Raw genomic sequence first — 19,055 nt, 5'->3', positions numbered from 1 at the left:
AATAATTTCTCTCACAGTATGTTCTGCGAAACATCAATACAGTGTGTGATCACGGAAAAAGGGCTCCTTTCAAATGGGAGGTTAGCTATTTTTAAGTGTAGGTACAATGGTAAGAACTACCTATCAGCGTCTGATCTGTTCCAGTATAGCAGACAGGTCTAATAATTCCTTGGAATCTAAGGACCTCGAGGAAGGCCCAATCAGTAAACTGGGAAATGCTTCCAAAGTCTATCAACATCCTTGATTAGAGAATCTCAGAAGTCATTTAACACAAATGCTGATAGGATAATGGACACTTTTTGTACTTCGAAAGAAATGATATAGTTTATAGCCAGAGCCTGCTGAATGTCCTCATTTTCTGCCGGAAGGCAATCTGGAACTTCAAAACTATATATCTTCCATTAAATATATGGAGGTGAGGCTTTCGGTTCACAGTATCTTTGCAAGCTCTAAATTAGGAACTGGAAATTCAAATACCCTAAGAATCAGATGAATCACAGCTGACAAAATTCTGGCTGAGTTTCCAGAACAAGGTGTCCCATGCGTACCCTTCCCCTAACCTCCTCAAGGCATCTTACAAAACTAGTCACTAAGTTAGACTCAAATGTTCCACATTTGAATTGGCTGCTGGCTGGCATTTTGAAAGCCAGCTTCTCTATGTAAATGCAGCACTCAAATGAAAAATGTAACAACTAGTTGTACATCTTACAGCCAGAACATATTTTAGTTAAAAGCAATATAAATCAAAACATTCATAGAATCTAGATTATGCATTTCCAATCCTTTTCCTATCTTATTTGTATCTGACTCTTTTTTTTTCTTGCTCTTAAATTTTGGGGGTAAATTTACCTACTTTATATTTGGAATGTGGGAGGAACAATTTTTTTTAGCTACTTTTATACCTGTGTAATTTCAAAACCAAAGCAGAACAATATCCTATTTATCAACATACTATTCAATCTTAATAGTCCTGTTATAATATCTTGCATAATTTGCATAGTTCTTTATATTGTAGCTCTGATTCAAGGAGTTTCACACACATACATTTATTCAAAATATTACAGCTGAACTGATGAAAAGCACCCATAACAAATGGTAACAGTGTACTTCAGTTATAAGATCTGCCTCACCGTTCTTATAACACTGCACTCTACACTAGTAATAATTTAAGAATTTGAGTTATAAAAATTAGAAATCAATTTTAAGTAGATTATTATAAGTCTTTAAGCTGTGAAAATGAAACAATCCAAGCAGTCTTCATATAATATGTATGCTAGCTTAGCTTTCAGAAAGCCCTTTATGTATATTTAAAGACTCATGCAGTACCTCTCTAGTGAGTGTCTCTGTATACCACATGCCAGGCACACACCTTTCCAGGAGGAAACATCTGAACCTTAGAATCCTATCAAAATAAACCACAACTGAGACTCATGGCAATCATTTTATTCCTTATTGCTGGAATTGACTCTCTCCTGTGGCCACTGGCACAGTTCTGTAAGCATAAGGACCAGTTCTCACCACTGAGAACAGCCTGGCTTTGACCCTGCAGACACTGCTAGAAGCAAGGAGAAAATCTACTTCCCCCGAGTTTGCCTTACCTTAAGAATCATGGCTATTCAGAGAGGTGAGGTATCTGCTGGCTTGGGCACATGACCACCACTATCACGATAGGTCCCAGGGAGGGCAGTGAAGCAAAAGGCCACCATGAACATCACCAGTGAGAGCACCTTCTGTTCCAGAGACTGGAGGGGCATGCTCTTACCATATCCCAGCGATGGGTCACATGTCCCAATCCTTGGCCAACTGGTCCACCAGTCAAGGGTTAGTGCTCTTTCTGCACTCAGGATTCCAGCATCTAGTGAGGGCATGAATCTACTCCCTTCCACATTTTGTAAGTCTTAGCAATGGAAAGTAAGGGCCTTCATTATATCCATCCTAATCCTGATCACAGCTTTCAGAATTCCATTAGTTTCACTTGTTTCCCCAAAAGACACTCCCAAAATTTCTAATTAAAGTATAACACATGTATAGAAATGTGCACATATCATACATGTACATCAATGGATTTTCACATATTTTACACACCGTAAAACCAGTAGCCAAAGTTGATTTTTAAATACAGGCACATGGGGTCTGTTTTAGCTTGACTAAAAATGGCAAGACTTGGCCTCCAAGCTACTATCATTCATGTAAAGGAAATGCTCCTCTTAGCCTTTCCACTCCTGCCCAGTCAATATATCTTTTAATAAGGAGGCTGTCATCAGAACTGTAAAAATCTCACATTGCTAATCCCTGTTCCCACCACTCCTCTCACTATTATATGTGGTGGGAACCACAACGTGATGACATTTGGAGAGATCCTGAAAATTATTCTGGCCTGGCCATGACAATGGAGCACATCTAAGCTACAAGGTGGTCTCATTCGCACTTTCCTTTATCTTCTCATTCTCCACAGAGACCTCTGGGTATTTGAAGGCAATCAGGGAAGTCCTCTTAGCTTAGCTTCTCAAGCTTTCTCCACAAAACTAACATTTAAATCTTTTATTTGCTCCTATTGCTAGACATTTTGTTGAAGTGCTCAAGGTCTTCATCAAAGCAACAGTACAGGAATTAAAATCCAGGAGATTGATTGCAGTGAAACTATTCCCACATATGAAAGCAACACACATCTCCAATGGAAGATGACCAACAACAGCTCCTTCAGAGCTTCACCAGAATCTTCAGAGGTGTGCTTTAAGAATGGCTTCAGGCTGAGCGCAGTGGCTCATGGCTGTAATCTTAGCACTTTGGGAAGCCGAGGCAGGAGGATTGCTTGAGCACAGGAGTATGAGATTAGCCTGGGCAACACAGTGAGACCCTACCTCTACAAAAAAATAAAAAATTAGCCAGGCATGATGGCATGCACCTGTAGTCCCAGCTACTCAAGAGAATGAGGTGGGAGGATCACTTCAGCCCAGGAGGTCCCAGGCTGCAGTGAGCCATGATTGCGTCACTGCACTCTAGACTGGGCAACAGAGGAAGACCCTGTCTCAAAAAAAAGTAAAAAAAAAATGTCTCCCAATTGCATGCTTTCATCAACTTATGTGAATATACACTCAGACAATACAGTAATACAGATGGAACCAAATCGCCTCTCTAAACCACCCTTCATCCTTCCCCACTCTGCTGTTGCATTGCATGGCTAACCTGTAAGCTCTGCTCTTTGGCTTCTGGTTGAGTTTGGCCAAAAGGCGCCCTAGCAGGGATCAGAGTAAGGGAGAATAAGATTAGGGTATTTATTCTCTGGCTTCCTCCTTGTGGGATGCTTCAAAGCTGGCTGTATCCATCCACAGGGAAAGCTGCATCCTTCCCAAGGTAGCTTTCTGGATGCAACTCAGTCCTCCCAGGTTCCTATAACCACGCCCTTTCTAGGAGTGCACTTACTAGCCATGGGGGTACAGCACTATCCCTTGTGGTTTCCTTGCACCCTACCAAAACATTTTCATTTTATTAGACCCTCTCAATTTATCCTAATTTGAGCATGTTGTCAGGGACACTCTCCACCCCCACCCCCAGAACTTACAGTTCCTCGTACCTTTTACAAACACTGCTGTTCCTTTTACCTTTTAAAAAATATTGCTACTGAATCATGCAAATGTTTCTTTGAATTGGAAGCTCATGGAGATGAATCGTAAATGAGAAAGGCAGAGAATAAAAATGTAATTCGGATGCTCATGGCTAAGGCCAAATGTAGCAGTAACTTGCAACTGTCATCAAGACCTGCATACAAATCATGAGAACACCAACATTTCCCTAAAACACAAAACATCTTTGTGACATTCTCTAGCATTGAAATTTTATGTTCATTTAAGTTTTATGGGTGTATTATCATTCTAATCCATCAACGACTTGGGACTTCAAACCATATCATAAAGCAACATCAAACAAACGCTTGAAAGAAATTGGGAAGCAAATCTGGTCTCCAAGTAGATAAAGTTCTCACCATTAGGGTCAGAGAGCAATCCGATCTCTGTTTTGGAGATTCTCCCAACTGTTTTGTAAGCTGTCAAGCACCATACAAATTATACAATTATACAACTCTTCAGGTTTATTCCATTTTTTTATAGTACTAACCCTTGGAATTTGGCATCATAAAAAGAATATTGCTCTAGAAAGAAATGTGGGCCGGGCGCAGTGGCTCACGTCTGTAATCCCAGCACTTTGGGAGGCCAATGTGGGCAGATCACAAGGTCAGGAGATCGAGACCATCCTGGCTAACACAGTGAAACCCCGTCTCTACTAAAAATACAAAAAATTAGCCGGGCATGGTGGCGGGCACCTGTAGTCCCAGCTACTCGAAGAGGCTGAGGCAGGAGAATGGCGTGAACCCGGGAGGCGGAGCTTGTAGTGAGCCGAGATTGCACCACTGCACTCCAGCCTGGGCAACAGAGTGAGACACCGTCTCAAAAAAAAAATGTGAGGAAGGCTCTAGGTCCACCTCTACTACAGATTGTGTCATTCTAAACAAGTGGCCTAACCTCTCTGGGCCTCAACTGTTTCATCTTTGATATGATGAGGGCATAAGAAACTTCCCAAGTTTTTGTGTGTTATTTTTAAACCAAATTATTACAACAGAGAGTAAATAAATTCTTCCTATAGAATCTGGAGGTCATACCCTCCAGATATAAAGTTGCTCTCCACAATCAAGAAACTTCTTTGAAGTCTTATATTTCAAGTTAAAAAGGCTGAACTAAATCAGTTTTTTTCTGAACCAAAAAAGAATGTATAATGTAAAAATGTTTTACAATGCTCACCAACATATATACATCTTAAAATGTGTTAATCCTTTGATCCAGTAATTTTGCTTTTAAGAAGCTGTTTTGGAGAAATGCTCCATGCGTACACAAAGATTCATGTAAAAGAATGTTGGGCCAGGCGCAGTGGTTTACGCCTGTAATCCCAGCACTTTGGGAGGCCGAGGCAGGTGGATCACCTGAGGTCAGGAGTTCAAGACCAGCCTGGCCAACATGGTGAAACCCCCATCTCTACTAAAAATACAGAAATTAGCTGGGCATGGTGGCACATGCCTGTAATCCCAGCTACTCAGGAGGCTGAGGCAGGAGAATTGCTTGAGCCCGGGAGACGGAGGTTGCAGTGAGCCAAGATCGTGCCACTGCACTCCAACCTGGCCAACAGAGCAAGACTCTGTCTCACAGAAAAAAAAGAAAAAAAAAAGAATGTTAACTGTAGCATTTAACTGTAGGACTGAAAAATGAGAAATAGTCTAAATCTCTATCAGTGGGAAAAATTCATCATGGCTGAACCACACTGCACAGCAATTATGTCACTTTTTATTAAGAAGAATCAATTGATATGAAAAAAATCCACAGTACATTTTCAGGTAAAGAAAGCAAGTCAGAATAATCATATTTATTATGATCTTATTTGCATTTTTAAAGATTACAAATATGACACGTTTGCTTGTAAGTACATTTTTCTAAATATTCCTGTTTGTCAATGCATAGAAATGGATATCCACTGAATTGTTAAGAATGGCTACCAGTGGGGAGGACAGCAGATTAGGATGTCATCAAGGAAGACTAATTTTTTACACTCTATGGTTTTGTATTGTTTAAAGATTTTTCCCCAAATACTCCCATTTCACTGAATTTGAGATATCAATATTTTTAAGATTCAACATTAGATTATGTACCACTGAGGGGAAAAAGCTGCCAATAAAACTGCAAGACAACATTAGTTTTAAGATGTAGCCCTGTGTTAGACATGTTAAATATGGGAGGAAAAGTGTGCCTTTGGATCAATAAAGTACAAAATATGACTTTAGGGCTTTTTACAATACAGAAAAATACTGCCATCGGCACTCTAGGAATATGCATTATGTTTTACGTACCAAATTTTTTGGGTTTTAGTTAACTAAATATGAAATGTGACTATCATGTGGTCTTTTCTTTTTGAAATCTAATGTCTACCCAGCCTTCCTTGATCTGTGTGCTTTCATGCCTTACCCTGCTCTGTAATATCCTAGCACTTCACAAAGGGCCCTGTGCATCATAATTAAATTTTCTGTGCTCCCCTACCTTATCAGCTTCACCTTGGTTCCATTCCTATATTCGAAGCGCTAACAACATCATCAAGTGAGATGATTTGAAAATTTGATAAATAGGTTCTTAATTCTATCACTTGGATCAATAGAACCATTGAATCAAGTAAACCCCAAGACATTAATCTCCAGGACATCATTTGAAATCAGATGATATTAAGCTATCAACAATAACTCTTTGGAAATAAGCTAGGGAACTAATCTGTTTATGCACTAACCATTTGAGCATGACATTCGCCATAGTTTTCTAGCTCGACAAATACTTGCCTCCAACCCCTACTTCATGCAAACATAATTGAAAGGGATGTTTGAGAGATTGGGCTCAAGTCAGGACTGACTTTTTCTCTCTCATCTTTGTATCCTTTCACCTTATCATAGAGGGAACTTAACCAGGTGAGGCACAATTATTCCTTTTAAAAGTAATGAATGACTTTTAAAATTAATGACTGTCCCCTAGAATTGATTGTATTCCTGGGGTTTTTCAATTGATGAATTATTGGTTTCAGGACATCCCAAAGGATAATAATAATGAGCTGAAGAAAATTCTGTAAAGCAAGAAAACACTGAACAACAAATATTCTTGATGACTAGGCAGGATAATCACACAACAATAATTTAAAATATTTTTATATCAATACTCTGGTAGTGTAGAGCTCAGATACCTTAGCCAAGAAGGAAAAATAATTTAAAGCAGAATTACCTTTCCTCAATCATTAGTAAGAGTTAGGAGAAATTTACTTCTCAGAAATCTTTTGCTTTTGATTTTTTTTTCTTAGAGATGAGATTCAAGTGTTTCCAAGCTCAAATCACTGTGGGCTGGAAGTGCACCGTGGGTACTGGCAAGCGAACGAGCAATAGACAAAGCATTCCTTTTGGCTTCTAGAATTAAAAGTCTTAAATAAAACATTTTCCTTTTCAAACATCTACTCTACTTAAAGATATGTACCACACATACCTGCTTCCTTCAAAGATTCTGAAAAGGCCAAACATCCAGACTCAAGGTCCAAACACCGACACCTTACTCAGTATGTACAAAACACTGTGGTAATTGATCATTTTAAAAAGCAAATGGCATATGGTGACATTTTTATCTTAACTGAAGAAACTGCTTATCAGCAAAAAGTACAAAATTTTGCATGTGAAGAAACCTTAGAAAATGATCTACTCAAACATCTTCATTTTATACGAGGGAAAAACTGAGGATTACAGAGTCAGAGATTAAGTGACTTGCCCACGGTCACTGTTAAGAAGTGGCAAAGACCAAGATTTCCAACTCCCAGCATTCTTTCTTTCTTTCTTTTTTCTTTTATTTATTTTTTAAGATGGAGTTTTGCTTTTGTCGCCCAGGCTGGAGTGTAATGGCGTGATCTTGGCTCACTGCAACCTCTGCCTCCCGGGGTTCAAGTGATTCTCCTGCCTGAGTCTCCCGGGTACCTGGGATTATAGGCACGCACCACCACGCCCAACTAATTTTTACACTTTTAGTAGAGATGGGGTTTCACCATCTTGGCCAGGCTGGTCTCGAACTCCTGACCTCATGATCCACCCACCTCAGCCTCCAAAAGTGCTGGGATTACAGGTTTGAGCCACTGTGCCCGGCCTCCCAGCATTCTTTCAATTACACTTTACCACCTGCTTTTCTAAAACAAAATACAATGAACTAATCATAAGGCCTTTGGGGATTACTGAATTCTTTTACCTGTCAACCACTATAAGATTGTTGGAAATCACTGTCCAAAACCATGCAAGGGCTCTGAAAATAAACCAAAAAACTTGGTGAGACTATCAGAACCTATAGAGGAAGGAGCATATTTAGTTACTGAAACTGTAAGTATATTCATTATATGTATAACAATAATATGTATCTGATTTTAAGGGCTTTATACACATTAACTAACTTAATCTTCAAAACCACCCAAAAAGTTCTATTATTATTGACAGGGATGAGGAAACCAAGGCACAGAAAGTTTAAGAAATATGCCCATGGCCACAAAGTAGGAAAGGGAAAGTCAGGATTCAATCCCTGGCAATATGGCGCTGTCTCCACATTTTTTTTTTTTTTTTTTTTTTTTTTTTTTTTTTTTTTGAGACAGGGTCTCATTCTGTCACCAAGCCTGAAGTGCAGTGGCATGATCACGCCTCACTGAAGCCTCAACCTCCTGGGCTCAAGCGATCCTCCTGCCTCAGCTTCCTGAGTAGCTAGGACTACAGGTACACACCACCATGCCCCACTAATTTCTTTTATTTTTATTTTTTTGTAAAGGTGGGGTTTTGCCATGTTGCCCAGACTGGTCTCAAACTCCTGAGCTCAAGCAATCTGCCCATCTGTGCCTCCTAAAGTGCTGAGATTATAGATGTGAGCCACTGCGCCTGGTCTGTCTCCACTTTTAATCATGACACTATTATACTACAACATTTTTTCATAATACAAAGTACAAAAAGTAAACCAGAAATTTTCCTAGCTGATAGATATGCCCAATAGAAGGCAAAATTGTTTAAGTTTTATGGAGATTTAAAAAGATCTAGAAACAATTTCAACTACAACCTTATCACTCACCAAACTTTTCAACAAAGCGGCCAATACAGTAATAACATTGAAGGTCAGAATCTTTTTCCTATATGATGCTCAGGCTAAAAAGAAAAGAGAGATTAAGGAATAACAGGCATAAGAAAGGCAAAATAAGAGAACTTTTTTTTTTTTTCCACAAACTACACAGACAAGCTCCTGAGTAATTGACAGTTGCCAATCTCCGTGTCCGAGTGGGATCCCTTGGATCAACTCCTCTGAATGAAAAGGCTAAAAGCAAATTCAAAACATCCTGTTTTAAATATAAGACTTTTCAATATTTCTCATGACAGACACAAAAGAAAAAAAGGACACAGGAAGTACTGATAATGTGGCACCATTTAAAAAGAGAGGAAAATATTTATAACTAAAACTATACAGTTGTGTTGTAAAAGAATATAAAATGTAGAGCAAGAGCAAGTATTGGTCTATTTAGATCTCAAAAATTGTCACGTGAGCTATCTGGGCTACCTTCTTTTGGCATACCAATACGTGCTGTAAAAATAGCCACACAGTTTTATCTTAGACTCACGCCCTTCAAAGTCTTAAAAAGCTCAAAGTTGTCATTATTTTATATGAACTGTAAGCTCCCTTAGGTTTTACACACTAAGTTGTTCTGAGGACAGGGTGCTAGCTTTACACAGCAGTGCCCCAGCCTCCTGTGAGAACTCGGGGATCCACCCAATGAATGTATTTTTTCTAGTGTGGCAGGTTACAGCTGTTGCTGTTTTCACAGCTGCCAGAGCCTGATGCAAACACATGAAAGGCCCCTAAATCAGCCGATGTAGATGAGAACACAGAGCCTGTATCTGTAGCGCTTCCTTGGTACAATTTTTAACTTAACGTCATGGATATCTGAGTTCATGGCTGCATGATTATTTTAAAGGACTAGTGGGAGAGGGAAGAGAAGAGAATGAACAATGATAACCAGTCCAGTTATATCCTCTTGTCCTCCTTAGGTGGCCTTGTTCACCTGGGTAAGAGATAGTAAAGGGGAGATAGTGACCAGAATGGGAGAACTGTTGACATAGAAATAAGGTCCAAGATGAACCCCGTAGAAAGAGAAGAGCTAAGGCAATGGGAAGCCTCCCCATCTTCACCCTAAAATAATGGTTTTTCACGGTTATTGCTGACCCTTATACAGAATGTCTTGCACCACAGAATAATGGAATGTCCATTGAGTACATACAAAGGGAGTCACAGGGCCATATTCTAAAATCCTGGATTGACTCATCATAATCTAATAATAATAATAACAGCAGCAGAAAAGGAGACACGGAAGTACCTGGCGAGGATTGATCCGAATTCTTGCCTCTGTGACTCAAAAATAGAAAATTAACAAGAAAGCAGCAAGATTGACAAGCTGGAACAGCAAATTCATGGGATCTGATCGATTCAAGGAATTTCTCTCTTTGGCTCCATGCCAATTATATTTAGAAATAATTTCAATCTATATTTTAGAAAACCATCATTGCTGATTGAAGAGAAAGCCCTGTTTGTCATTTACTTAACACACCCTAGCCAAACACCAACATAGCTCAGCTGAGTAAAACAACTTGATTTTTCTCAGTCAAATTCCTTACACAAACCAGGAGCAACATTTGGTTTTCTTCTGTGGTCAGAGATGCCAACATCCAGTCCTTGGATTCTCTTACAGATCAGTCCTCATTCTCTATAAATAGGCCAGAAAGACTTTTTGACTCCAGAAGAGATGCTCTGATCCACCAAACCATAGAGACCTCTGGCCTTCTTGTTTCCAAAAGAAATCTAATCCTTAAATCTCTAAAGTGTCTTCTGAAGGCCCCTAAACATATAAATCCTTCTGTCTGAAGTTTATCCGCCTCCCTAGCAAGCACAAGGATATGTCTTCATATTTAAAATAACTTTACTATATCTTTGAAAGGAGCAATCCTTTATTCTCTTGTGGCTGCTTTGCCTTTCAACTCTCTTGGGTATCTTTGTTCACATCAAAAGCAGCTAATTTTCCGTCTCCAAAAGCTCCACAGTAGAAATCTCCCACTTAGCATTAACCATCAATTAGCAATGCGTGGAACATATCTGTATACGAATGTAGGTGAAGGTACGAGGGTGAACAGTACGCATGCATGCAGAGGTGCACAGACATTGAGACAAACATACATAGTTCCACAGCTTATAGAAAATAAATAGTTTAACACAAAGCTATTCTTATAATAATGTGTACGTACATGTAAATTTAAATATGTGCTTTTATATATACACTCAGATATTGTTATACATACATATTAAGTTTGTAAAATTTACCTTTGCTGTAACTTTTACATACATAAAATTTCTAACAGTATTAATCAATATATTATGATTCCTTTCTATGATTGAAAACACTTAAAGACTAAATTTTCCTCTCTGGAAATTGCCCTGAATGATGATCTGATCATCTTCTTCACAGGAAAAGGTCAGGTCTCTCTTTCTAAATGCTTTAGAATTTAAGCATTTGGAAATGGAAGCAATTGTGTCAGAGAAATGAACTATTAATCCTATGTGCAACTAACCCCGGCATCACTTTACAATATATCCTAAGAATCTGTATTTCAAGCTACTCACAATTCCAGAAGGTCCGTGTAGGAGCTTTAAATTTTGCAAAGCATCCCTGTGCAGGCCAGTTCTAGTCGTAGGATGCTCAACATTTTCTCAAGTAAGAACAACATTTAACAGAATAGGGTGCAACACACAGTAGCAGGTTGAGACTGACCTATTTACATATATGTGGATTGATCATCTGAAAGGGTGTGTAGCAATATATTAACAGTGACTATTTCTGGGTGGTAGGTTTTTGGTAACTTTCTCTGCTGCATCCATGGATCCCCATAAGAACATCCCTTGGTTTGTGTAATAAACCTGATGAATGAAAAAATAAATCTATTTCCAGAATAATTCCACAAACATCAAAATACACAATGAATCCATTTATGAAATACGTGTACACACTAAAGAGCAGGTCTAATGAAATCTACTGCAAATCAGATGAAAACACATAGTATAGTGTACACGGGGGGCTCAGTCCATGAAAAAATCTTGGCCACTAGAACTTGTATTAACATACAGTGGGGACAGTGAAGGTAGAATAGGCAGCTCTTACATAGCAGCTAATGTAGGAAGAGTCGATGTGCATGATCCACTGGAACCAGCCTGGGCTAGGTATGGGTTCATGTGGAAGCACACACTCCATCATCTATGTCAAGGTAATACAAGAAGTAAGGTGACGTTCTGTGTGAAATCTCCTATTTGGAAGCAGGGCCCTGCTGTGGGGCACTGAATGATCTTTTGCACTTCCTTGTAATCCAGATTCTTAACTACCCTCCTGGACACCAAAGCAGAAGTTAATGGACTTGCCCAAAAAGGCTCCACAGGACTCAAGAATCTAAAATGCCTGACTCAAGTGTGTTTTGGCATGTTTCTTTTTCCTCTCTCTTCATATATAGAGTATGTGAAACAGGGAGGTTACAAACTAAAATCTAGGGCACTGGGAGCATAACATCTACTTTTGGACCAAACTCTTAAGAAAGGCCTTGCATCACAGTACCAAAATCTCTCTCCTACTGTGGGGATGTGAGGTGCTAACAGTGTATAATAATGTTTTATTCTTATTCGGAATAAAATAGTCCCTAGGCAAGATGATCTTATTACAAGCTTACTGTGTGAAAACATTGAAAAGAATCACTTATCACAGGTTAACCCCCACACACCCCACAAAGACATTTTCAACGGCACAGAGCGGTAGGACATATGCGGATGGTTCCCCAACCCCCACCCCAAACCGAAGTGCCGTACTCAGCTTTTAGTGCCTGCATATTCTCGGACTGCAGCTGGCCATCTGAGAAAAGCCTTTCCACGCCTATCCACCAGACCTGTTCTGAGAACTCTGCTTCCATCTGGACAACCCCCCACACTTACAGCCATAAATGCATTGGCACTGAGAAAGACTGCTGAGGAGGTGGCACTCCAGGTGTGGCTTTATGTGTCACTTCACCAGGTCAGCTATTTAGGCCTAGTCTTCTCCATTGGCTTGAAGCTCTGTTCACACCATCTTGGGTAACACATCACATTATTCTTCCTTATAAAAACAAATAAACTCAAGTGAGCATTCAGAGTCAGTTCACCCCTCCGAACATCTCTGTCTTCCCCTCTGATTTATGTGACTCGGTTTCAATCCCGCCCACCTGAAAGCCTCCCATACTCTCAACTGAGGATTGGCCAGATGCCCAACTCCACTCCTCACATTTCCCACCTTCCTCACCTCCATGGATGTGCACAGCCCGGAGGATCTCAGCCTGCTGGCCACCACTGAGTCACCAGGAGTACAGCACTGCAGTACCTAGCACTACCCGCCATCAACTACCGCCACCGAGTCAAGTCACTGCACTCTTCACTTCCCATCTTACAGAAAAACTCAGCTGTCCTGTGACACTGGACCCAAAGGCAAAAAAAAAAAAAAAAAAAAAAATGTTTTCACACTTATAATGGCTCCCCTCTGAACCAGTGCATCTGAAATGTATACAGTTCTGGAGAACAAGGAGCTGGATTTATTAGTTCCTAGCCAACTCTTCACAGCAGCCAGTTTCTACAGGCATTTCTAAAATGACTCCAGTCCACTTCGGTGCAATTCACTGCCTGCCCAAGTTTAAAATCAATGGCCGAAAATAAAACTTACAATTCACAAGGCATCATAGGTTTCATAACTGAGTGAGCAGAGGAGGGGTAGAAGAAGTGATCAGGCCTTCTAAAGAACCCAGCCCGGGAAGCTGGCTTACTGAACTCCTATCATTGCCTTTGCCATTCCCCCACCCCACCTGCAAGTGTGGACCTTCTTGATTTCAGCCACCAATGTTTTAGACTACAGTCCCTTGCAATACACTGACAGTCCGATCACTTATGAGCATGTTGGGCAACATGCAGAGAGACTTTGCGGAAACAGAGTTAGAGTTAGAGCAAACACACAGACAGGAAGGAAAAATGGAATGCCTTCACAGAACTGAGGATTTCTATCTTTCATGGATAGCACATCATTAGACATTTACATCTGCATTGACGTACACCACAGGGTTTTTTGTTGTTGTTGTTATAACCTGTTTATTTGGTGGTTTAGCCAGAGAATCTTATATAACACACTCCTGTTTCAAATGTAGCAACATGTATGGCACTGCACTCACATAAAATTCAGACTCCCCACAGCACTTCCCATTAACCACCCCCAACCATTCTACCTTGCGAGGTTTCTGTGTATTGATGAAAAAAATAGGAACTACCACCAGCAAGAGTCAAAAGAAAGATTTAATCATCAGCTTTACCTTACATTCAAAAGCTAGCATTCTGTGGTATGATTTCAGGGATTTCAGGAAATTATTTCATCCTGATTTTAACAGATTGCATGAGCCTGACCTAGGGGGGAGAAGGAGTCCAGTTCTCTAACCCAAAACACACGTGAGTCTACTTCGCTCTTCCAAGGCAGAGTATAGGAACACTGCCCACTGCCTCTGCACTGGGGTGCTGTATGGCCACAAGCCTAGCATCTGATTTCTTTAACAAAGAAGCAGTAGATCTGCACTGCTTGTTTGGCCAGAAAGCACATAATAATACAGCTATAGCTTAGGAACTTCCATTCATGCTAGTTCAACAATGTGTATTATATAATGAATGAGGCTTTTCTATGAACCCTGCTTTTGGAAAACATAGGCACTTTCTGCATAGTTTAAACCAGTCCGCAAGGAGCAGTTACCCCTGGTGAGATCAAACGTGGACACGATAACGTATAAATTCAAACAGCCTACACTCTTAGATGCTTTGCCATCACCCTCATTTCTTTTTTGCTTGACAATAAATAATTTCAGTTACCTATAAACTACACGGGGAACATTTACACAGCAGCCAGCAAGCCCCAGAATGATGTTAGCTTTCTGCTCCATGTTCCCTGCGTTGCCTAAGAAATAAGAAGGGGGGTGGGGGGGAGGTGGAGGAGATAGTGGGAGGAGGAAGAGGAGGGGAGAGGGAATTAGCTATCTATGAAAATACTTACAGCCTCCGAGTCTTCAATTCCATGCAGGTACAAATTGTCATACATGGAGGTCTGATAATCCAGAGCACTTCTTTCAAGGTAAAAACAAAATTGCTGCAGAAACCACAGCCAGAGCTTAAAGAGAAAAGGCCTGTTTGGGAGAACTGCGCTTGCCTTATCAATTCCTGTGGATTTACCAGGCAAGATGCTATTCATTCACATCCCACAGGGTGAGGTTATCCCCAGAGGCAGTCCAGACCTGGCATTTTATCTGCCTTCCCAATACAGAGCACAAAAAGCAAAACCCTTCCTCAACCACAGACTGGTGACTGAGCTAGGAAAGCGGCCTCTGATTGGCTCGGCTTCCCTGCTTCAGTCAGCTGAAGAGCGTTCCCTCGGAGAGTGGAGGGCGCCTCGGAGCATCCTACCCAGCAAAGAGCTGCTTCCTGTTTCGCCTGTATTGTTAGTTCTACAATAAACACTTATCAATATCCAAAAGGCTGCGTGAAATGTTTGAAAAGGCAAACTATTGAATACTCCAAACACAACTGCTCATCTTCTTAATTAAATTCACAATTGGAGAAGGGAGCAAAGGAAAGATTTTATTTTCAGAGAATATCATGTAAAGACAGGTAAACAGATACCAATCTCATCCAACATCTGTATTTAACAGATGTGTTTAAGTCAAAAGGGCAATGAGTCATGAAAAAAATCTTTACACCCAAGGTGAAGAAAAAAATGACTAGAATAAACAGATGGTAAGATTTCTTGTGGGAATTTCTACAGTAAAAGTTTTCAATATTCTCATTGAAGTCTCTCTGCCTCACTGGCAAGAAAAGAGCTCTGTGTCCCAACTGGTGAAGTTTGAAAAGGAAGCCAAAAACCTCTCAACTTTTAGATGCGAAATGTTTAATGCTCTTTAGTTGAATGTTTTTAAATCAACTTCAAGCAATAGCCAATGTCTTCACATAAATTCTTCATCCCCTTCCCATGCATAAATCTTTAATAATCCTGAAGTGGCATTGGTCTTTTCCCCAAAACCCAAATAGAAACGTCAGACTCCCTCCACCTGCTGCTGCCACACCGCAACTCAGGTTGACCTAGGAGAGGTCCCACATTGCAGCAGCCTGGGATGGAGTTTCTCTAGGTACTTAGAACTTTCTAGTCAACCAAAAAAAAAAAAAAAGCTGCAGCTTTGAAACAGGAGAGCTTTATGGCCCACTCTAAAAGAAGCCAGCTAAATTCAGGAGGACAAAGAAGCTGGTGAGGAGCACAGAACATATTTTAGAGAAGCTGCATGACTGACTGGGTAAGTAATGACCCAGAAACTCAGAGGCTCTAAGTCCCCTGTAACAGCTTTGCCACTAATTGGTCAGATGACTCTGGACCAGTCAGTCACCACCTCGATGGGCTCTGGTTTCTTCACCCGCCAAAATGAGGTAAGAAATAACTTAGGGAAAGAACTCTGCAAATCTAAAGTGCAACATAAACACTTACTATTGAGAAGCTGCTTTGTCAGCCGGAAGGCATTGGCTGCAGTTCATGGGAGCTCAGCACAGGAGTAACTGGTTGGCCCTGGACCTAGGAAAGGAGGCTTGTCCTTCCAGTCAGTATCTCTGAAAAGCGTAACTCTTAAAGGAACAAACCTGAGTCAAAATAATAAACAACACAAGGGCTACAACAGCTGAGCAGAGCATAGTTCTTCCAGGACTGTGCTGACCCGTTCACATCTTTCAATCACAGTTGCACATCTTGGGAGTGGCATCAATACCTAGTCCACTGTCAAATGTAAATGATAGCAAGAAGACATTGCTATCCTTCAGAATCCTAAAATGATAGGGTTTGAACAGATTGTCACCTCTGAGGTTGTGCCCCCATGGAGGGAGGACAGCAGCAGGGGCTGAGTGCAGTCAATGGGATTCCATAGAGAGAAACCCAGGCCTGGCTCTACCTGTCGACAAGGATGCATGTTGGAGAAAGTCCCTGGCCAGGTGGAACCTCGGTTCCCTCCCCCATACACCAAGAGGACAGGATCAAAGGGCTGCTGTGCTCAAATTCATGTGTCAGACTCTTATTTTAATTATTAACTCTCTAATTACAGCCATACGGTATTTCAGCCAGAATCAACAGAAAACTGAGACAAGAGGGTCTTTTTTTCTCTTAAATTCTCCAGATCATTTCCCAACTTTACCACTTCAATTGCAAGTATAGATATTCCCTGGTTGTGTTAAAATGGACATCTAAATTAAGGGGAGAAGACAGAGGCAGCCTACTTTCACAGTTCACCAAGATGAGACAAATTGTTCCCAACTGGATAAACTGTACATAGCTCGGCTCTTCTGTGGATGGCTGCCGTGGAGCGCTCCCTATAGCCAATGTGAGGGCCTAAAGGAAGTTTTAAAGAGCAGGCATACACTTTACAGTACCCTAATGCATGCAGTCAGCGAGTCTGACCGGGGCGGAATGTTAGCAGCGAGGCACTGGATCACATACAGCAGCCTGTGGTTGCTCCTGCACCCAACCCCTCTAACTAAGAATAGATGTGAAGCAGGGGTAGCCTGGCTCTACCTGCTTTCCAGGAAGTCAGAAACGTACTGGACTCAGAATCATAAACTGTAAGAGGTGGGAAAACACCAGGAGTCGCCTTATCTGGCCCTTTTAGTACCTACAAAGGTTCAATTACTTTATTCAAAGCCATATGTTCTATACCGGAGTGTTCCTTCCCCCACTTCCTCCTTGATAGAGTTTTCAAGATGAGGGGCAGTAGGTGTGTTCCCAAGAGGAATTTGGTGAAATAGAGAGAAGTCACTTTGTTGGGGAAATTCCTATTTTTCCCACGCCTTCCATTCTAAAAAATTATCCCATCAAAAGTCATTTTGTTCACCCACAGCTGATAACTAAAAATCAGATCACAGGTTCGGGAGTCTTCCCCTAGGGTCTGGATCTACACAGAATCAGCACCACACCTGTGAGTCACCTAAGAGTTTCAACCCAATACTCAGGCTGATCCCAGAGTTCCAGAGGAACCCCAGTGAGACACTCAGCTCTGAACCTCCCCAGAGGAACTCTAAGGAGTTCGTGAAAAGTGAGCTCAGAACTCTAGAAAGATCTTGGAACTGACTATCTCTGTCCCAAGATTCTCTAAACTGAGACCAGGCTGAGAAGTAGTGAGAGGTCCCTGGGAGCTTCCCAGGCCTATTTCAGATCAGCTCCAGTCCCTGGCATTTAGTAAAAGGGTCTATGGATTCCAGCAAGTTCAAGTTCCTAGGGCCAAATTTCACACTTCACTGCAGCAGGTGGTGAAAAGCAACCAAGACACTGGCACCTTCTTGGTTTTGACTTTAATAGTTCTCCAGCTTAATGATAGTCAAGAAGATGAAAGAGAAACCACCCCAGAAGTTTCTGGCCTACTTCTCCTACCTGAGGTTATAGTGAGAATAAGTTTGAAAACCTTGGGGCTCATCTTGTGCTGGTGCTTCCCAGGAACCCACCTACCTCTCATTACTGAGTAGCCTCCAAAACTACATAGCCTCAAGGAGGCTGCCTCTGATTCTGAGAATGCCTTGTTGAATGTGTTTCTGACTCAACTCTCTTCCAGTTATCTCTCATTATGATCAACAGTTCAAAGTCAAAAAAAAGCCCTATGATTCTGTTTATAAATGCCACGTGATTCATGATGGGGAAGGTATCCTTGCAATTTGACAAATGCCTCCACTGAGCTAAATTCAGTGGAGGAAATGGCACAGCCCTCAACAAATTAGGACAGCTCTATTTTGTATCACAAGGAAACTTTACTTTCAGTTCTTTTTCATGGGCTTCGAACTTAGGGATATTAAGTTCCTTTTCCTTACCCAGTGCTAGGCTTTGTCATAGAGTGAACCCATGAAATTGACAGTAGAGTACAAAGGACAGGTATTTCTGTTTTCCACTTGTTTGGACAGAGAGAAGAAAGGGAGAAAAGCCAAAGTGAGAAGATTAGCTATGAGATTTAAACAGCATGATGAAGACAAACTGGTGCAGATTTAGAAGCAAAAAGGAATTCTAATTTTCCACCTGAATTTCTTGGGAATTTAACTTTTCAAAACCAGTATAGTATGTGTTCTATAGCAGAAGTGCAAGAACTCAGAGAAGAGACAAAGGAATAATGTTGGGACTCAGCCAAGGCTAGCCCTCCTGTTGGCTCCACGGGTTAGAACACAAGCCCAAGGTCTCTGTTTGCCAATTCAGCCTTGGGAATTATTTTGTTCTTTGTTTTTGTTTAAATTTTACTAAGTGACTACAGTGTGCTAGATGAATTTTCTCATCTTCTGCTCTGCAAGTAATAGTACTCCACTCCTTTGCCTCTACAAATCTGTGTG

The 19,055-nt window shown here is 40.9% G+C and overlaps 1 protein-coding gene across 7 annotated transcripts in view; it reads right to left on the bottom strand.

The window, feature by feature from the left end:
- The window catches only part of CACNB4 (calcium voltage-gated channel auxiliary subunit beta 4), a 283,651-nt gene that overhangs the window by 129,373 nt on the left and 135,223 nt on the right, over positions 1 to 19,055 (bottom strand). Inside the window, exons 1-3 of one of the 7 annotated variants that reach the window (XM_058442015.1) lie at positions 14,719 to 15,876; positions 12,600 to 12,759; positions 11,785 to 11,877 (exon numbers count right to left, since the gene is read on the bottom strand). The exons of 3 other annotated variants lie outside the window; for them this stretch is intronic. In XM_058442015.1, coding sequence (XP_058297998.1) covers positions 11,785 to 11,877; positions 12,600 to 12,605 — 99 coding nt within the window. In that variant the 5' untranslated portion in view covers positions 12,606 to 12,759; positions 14,719 to 15,876. Of the gene's footprint in view, positions 1 to 11,784; positions 11,878 to 12,599; positions 15,877 to 19,055 lie in introns of those variants that run through there. 3 more of the 7 variants (XM_032755720.2, XM_058442028.1, XM_032755716.2) reach the window with 3 other exon arrangements.

This window comes from Hylobates moloch, unplaced genomic scaffold (assembly GCF_009828535.3).
Source record: "Hylobates moloch isolate HMO894 unplaced genomic scaffold, HMol_V3 SCAFFOLD_1, whole genome shotgun sequence".
Taxonomy (NCBI): domain Eukaryota; kingdom Metazoa; phylum Chordata; class Mammalia; order Primates; family Hylobatidae; genus Hylobates; species Hylobates moloch.
The sequence above is the reverse complement of the archived record's forward strand: the minus strand, read 5'-3'. Positions and strand labels throughout refer to the sequence as shown.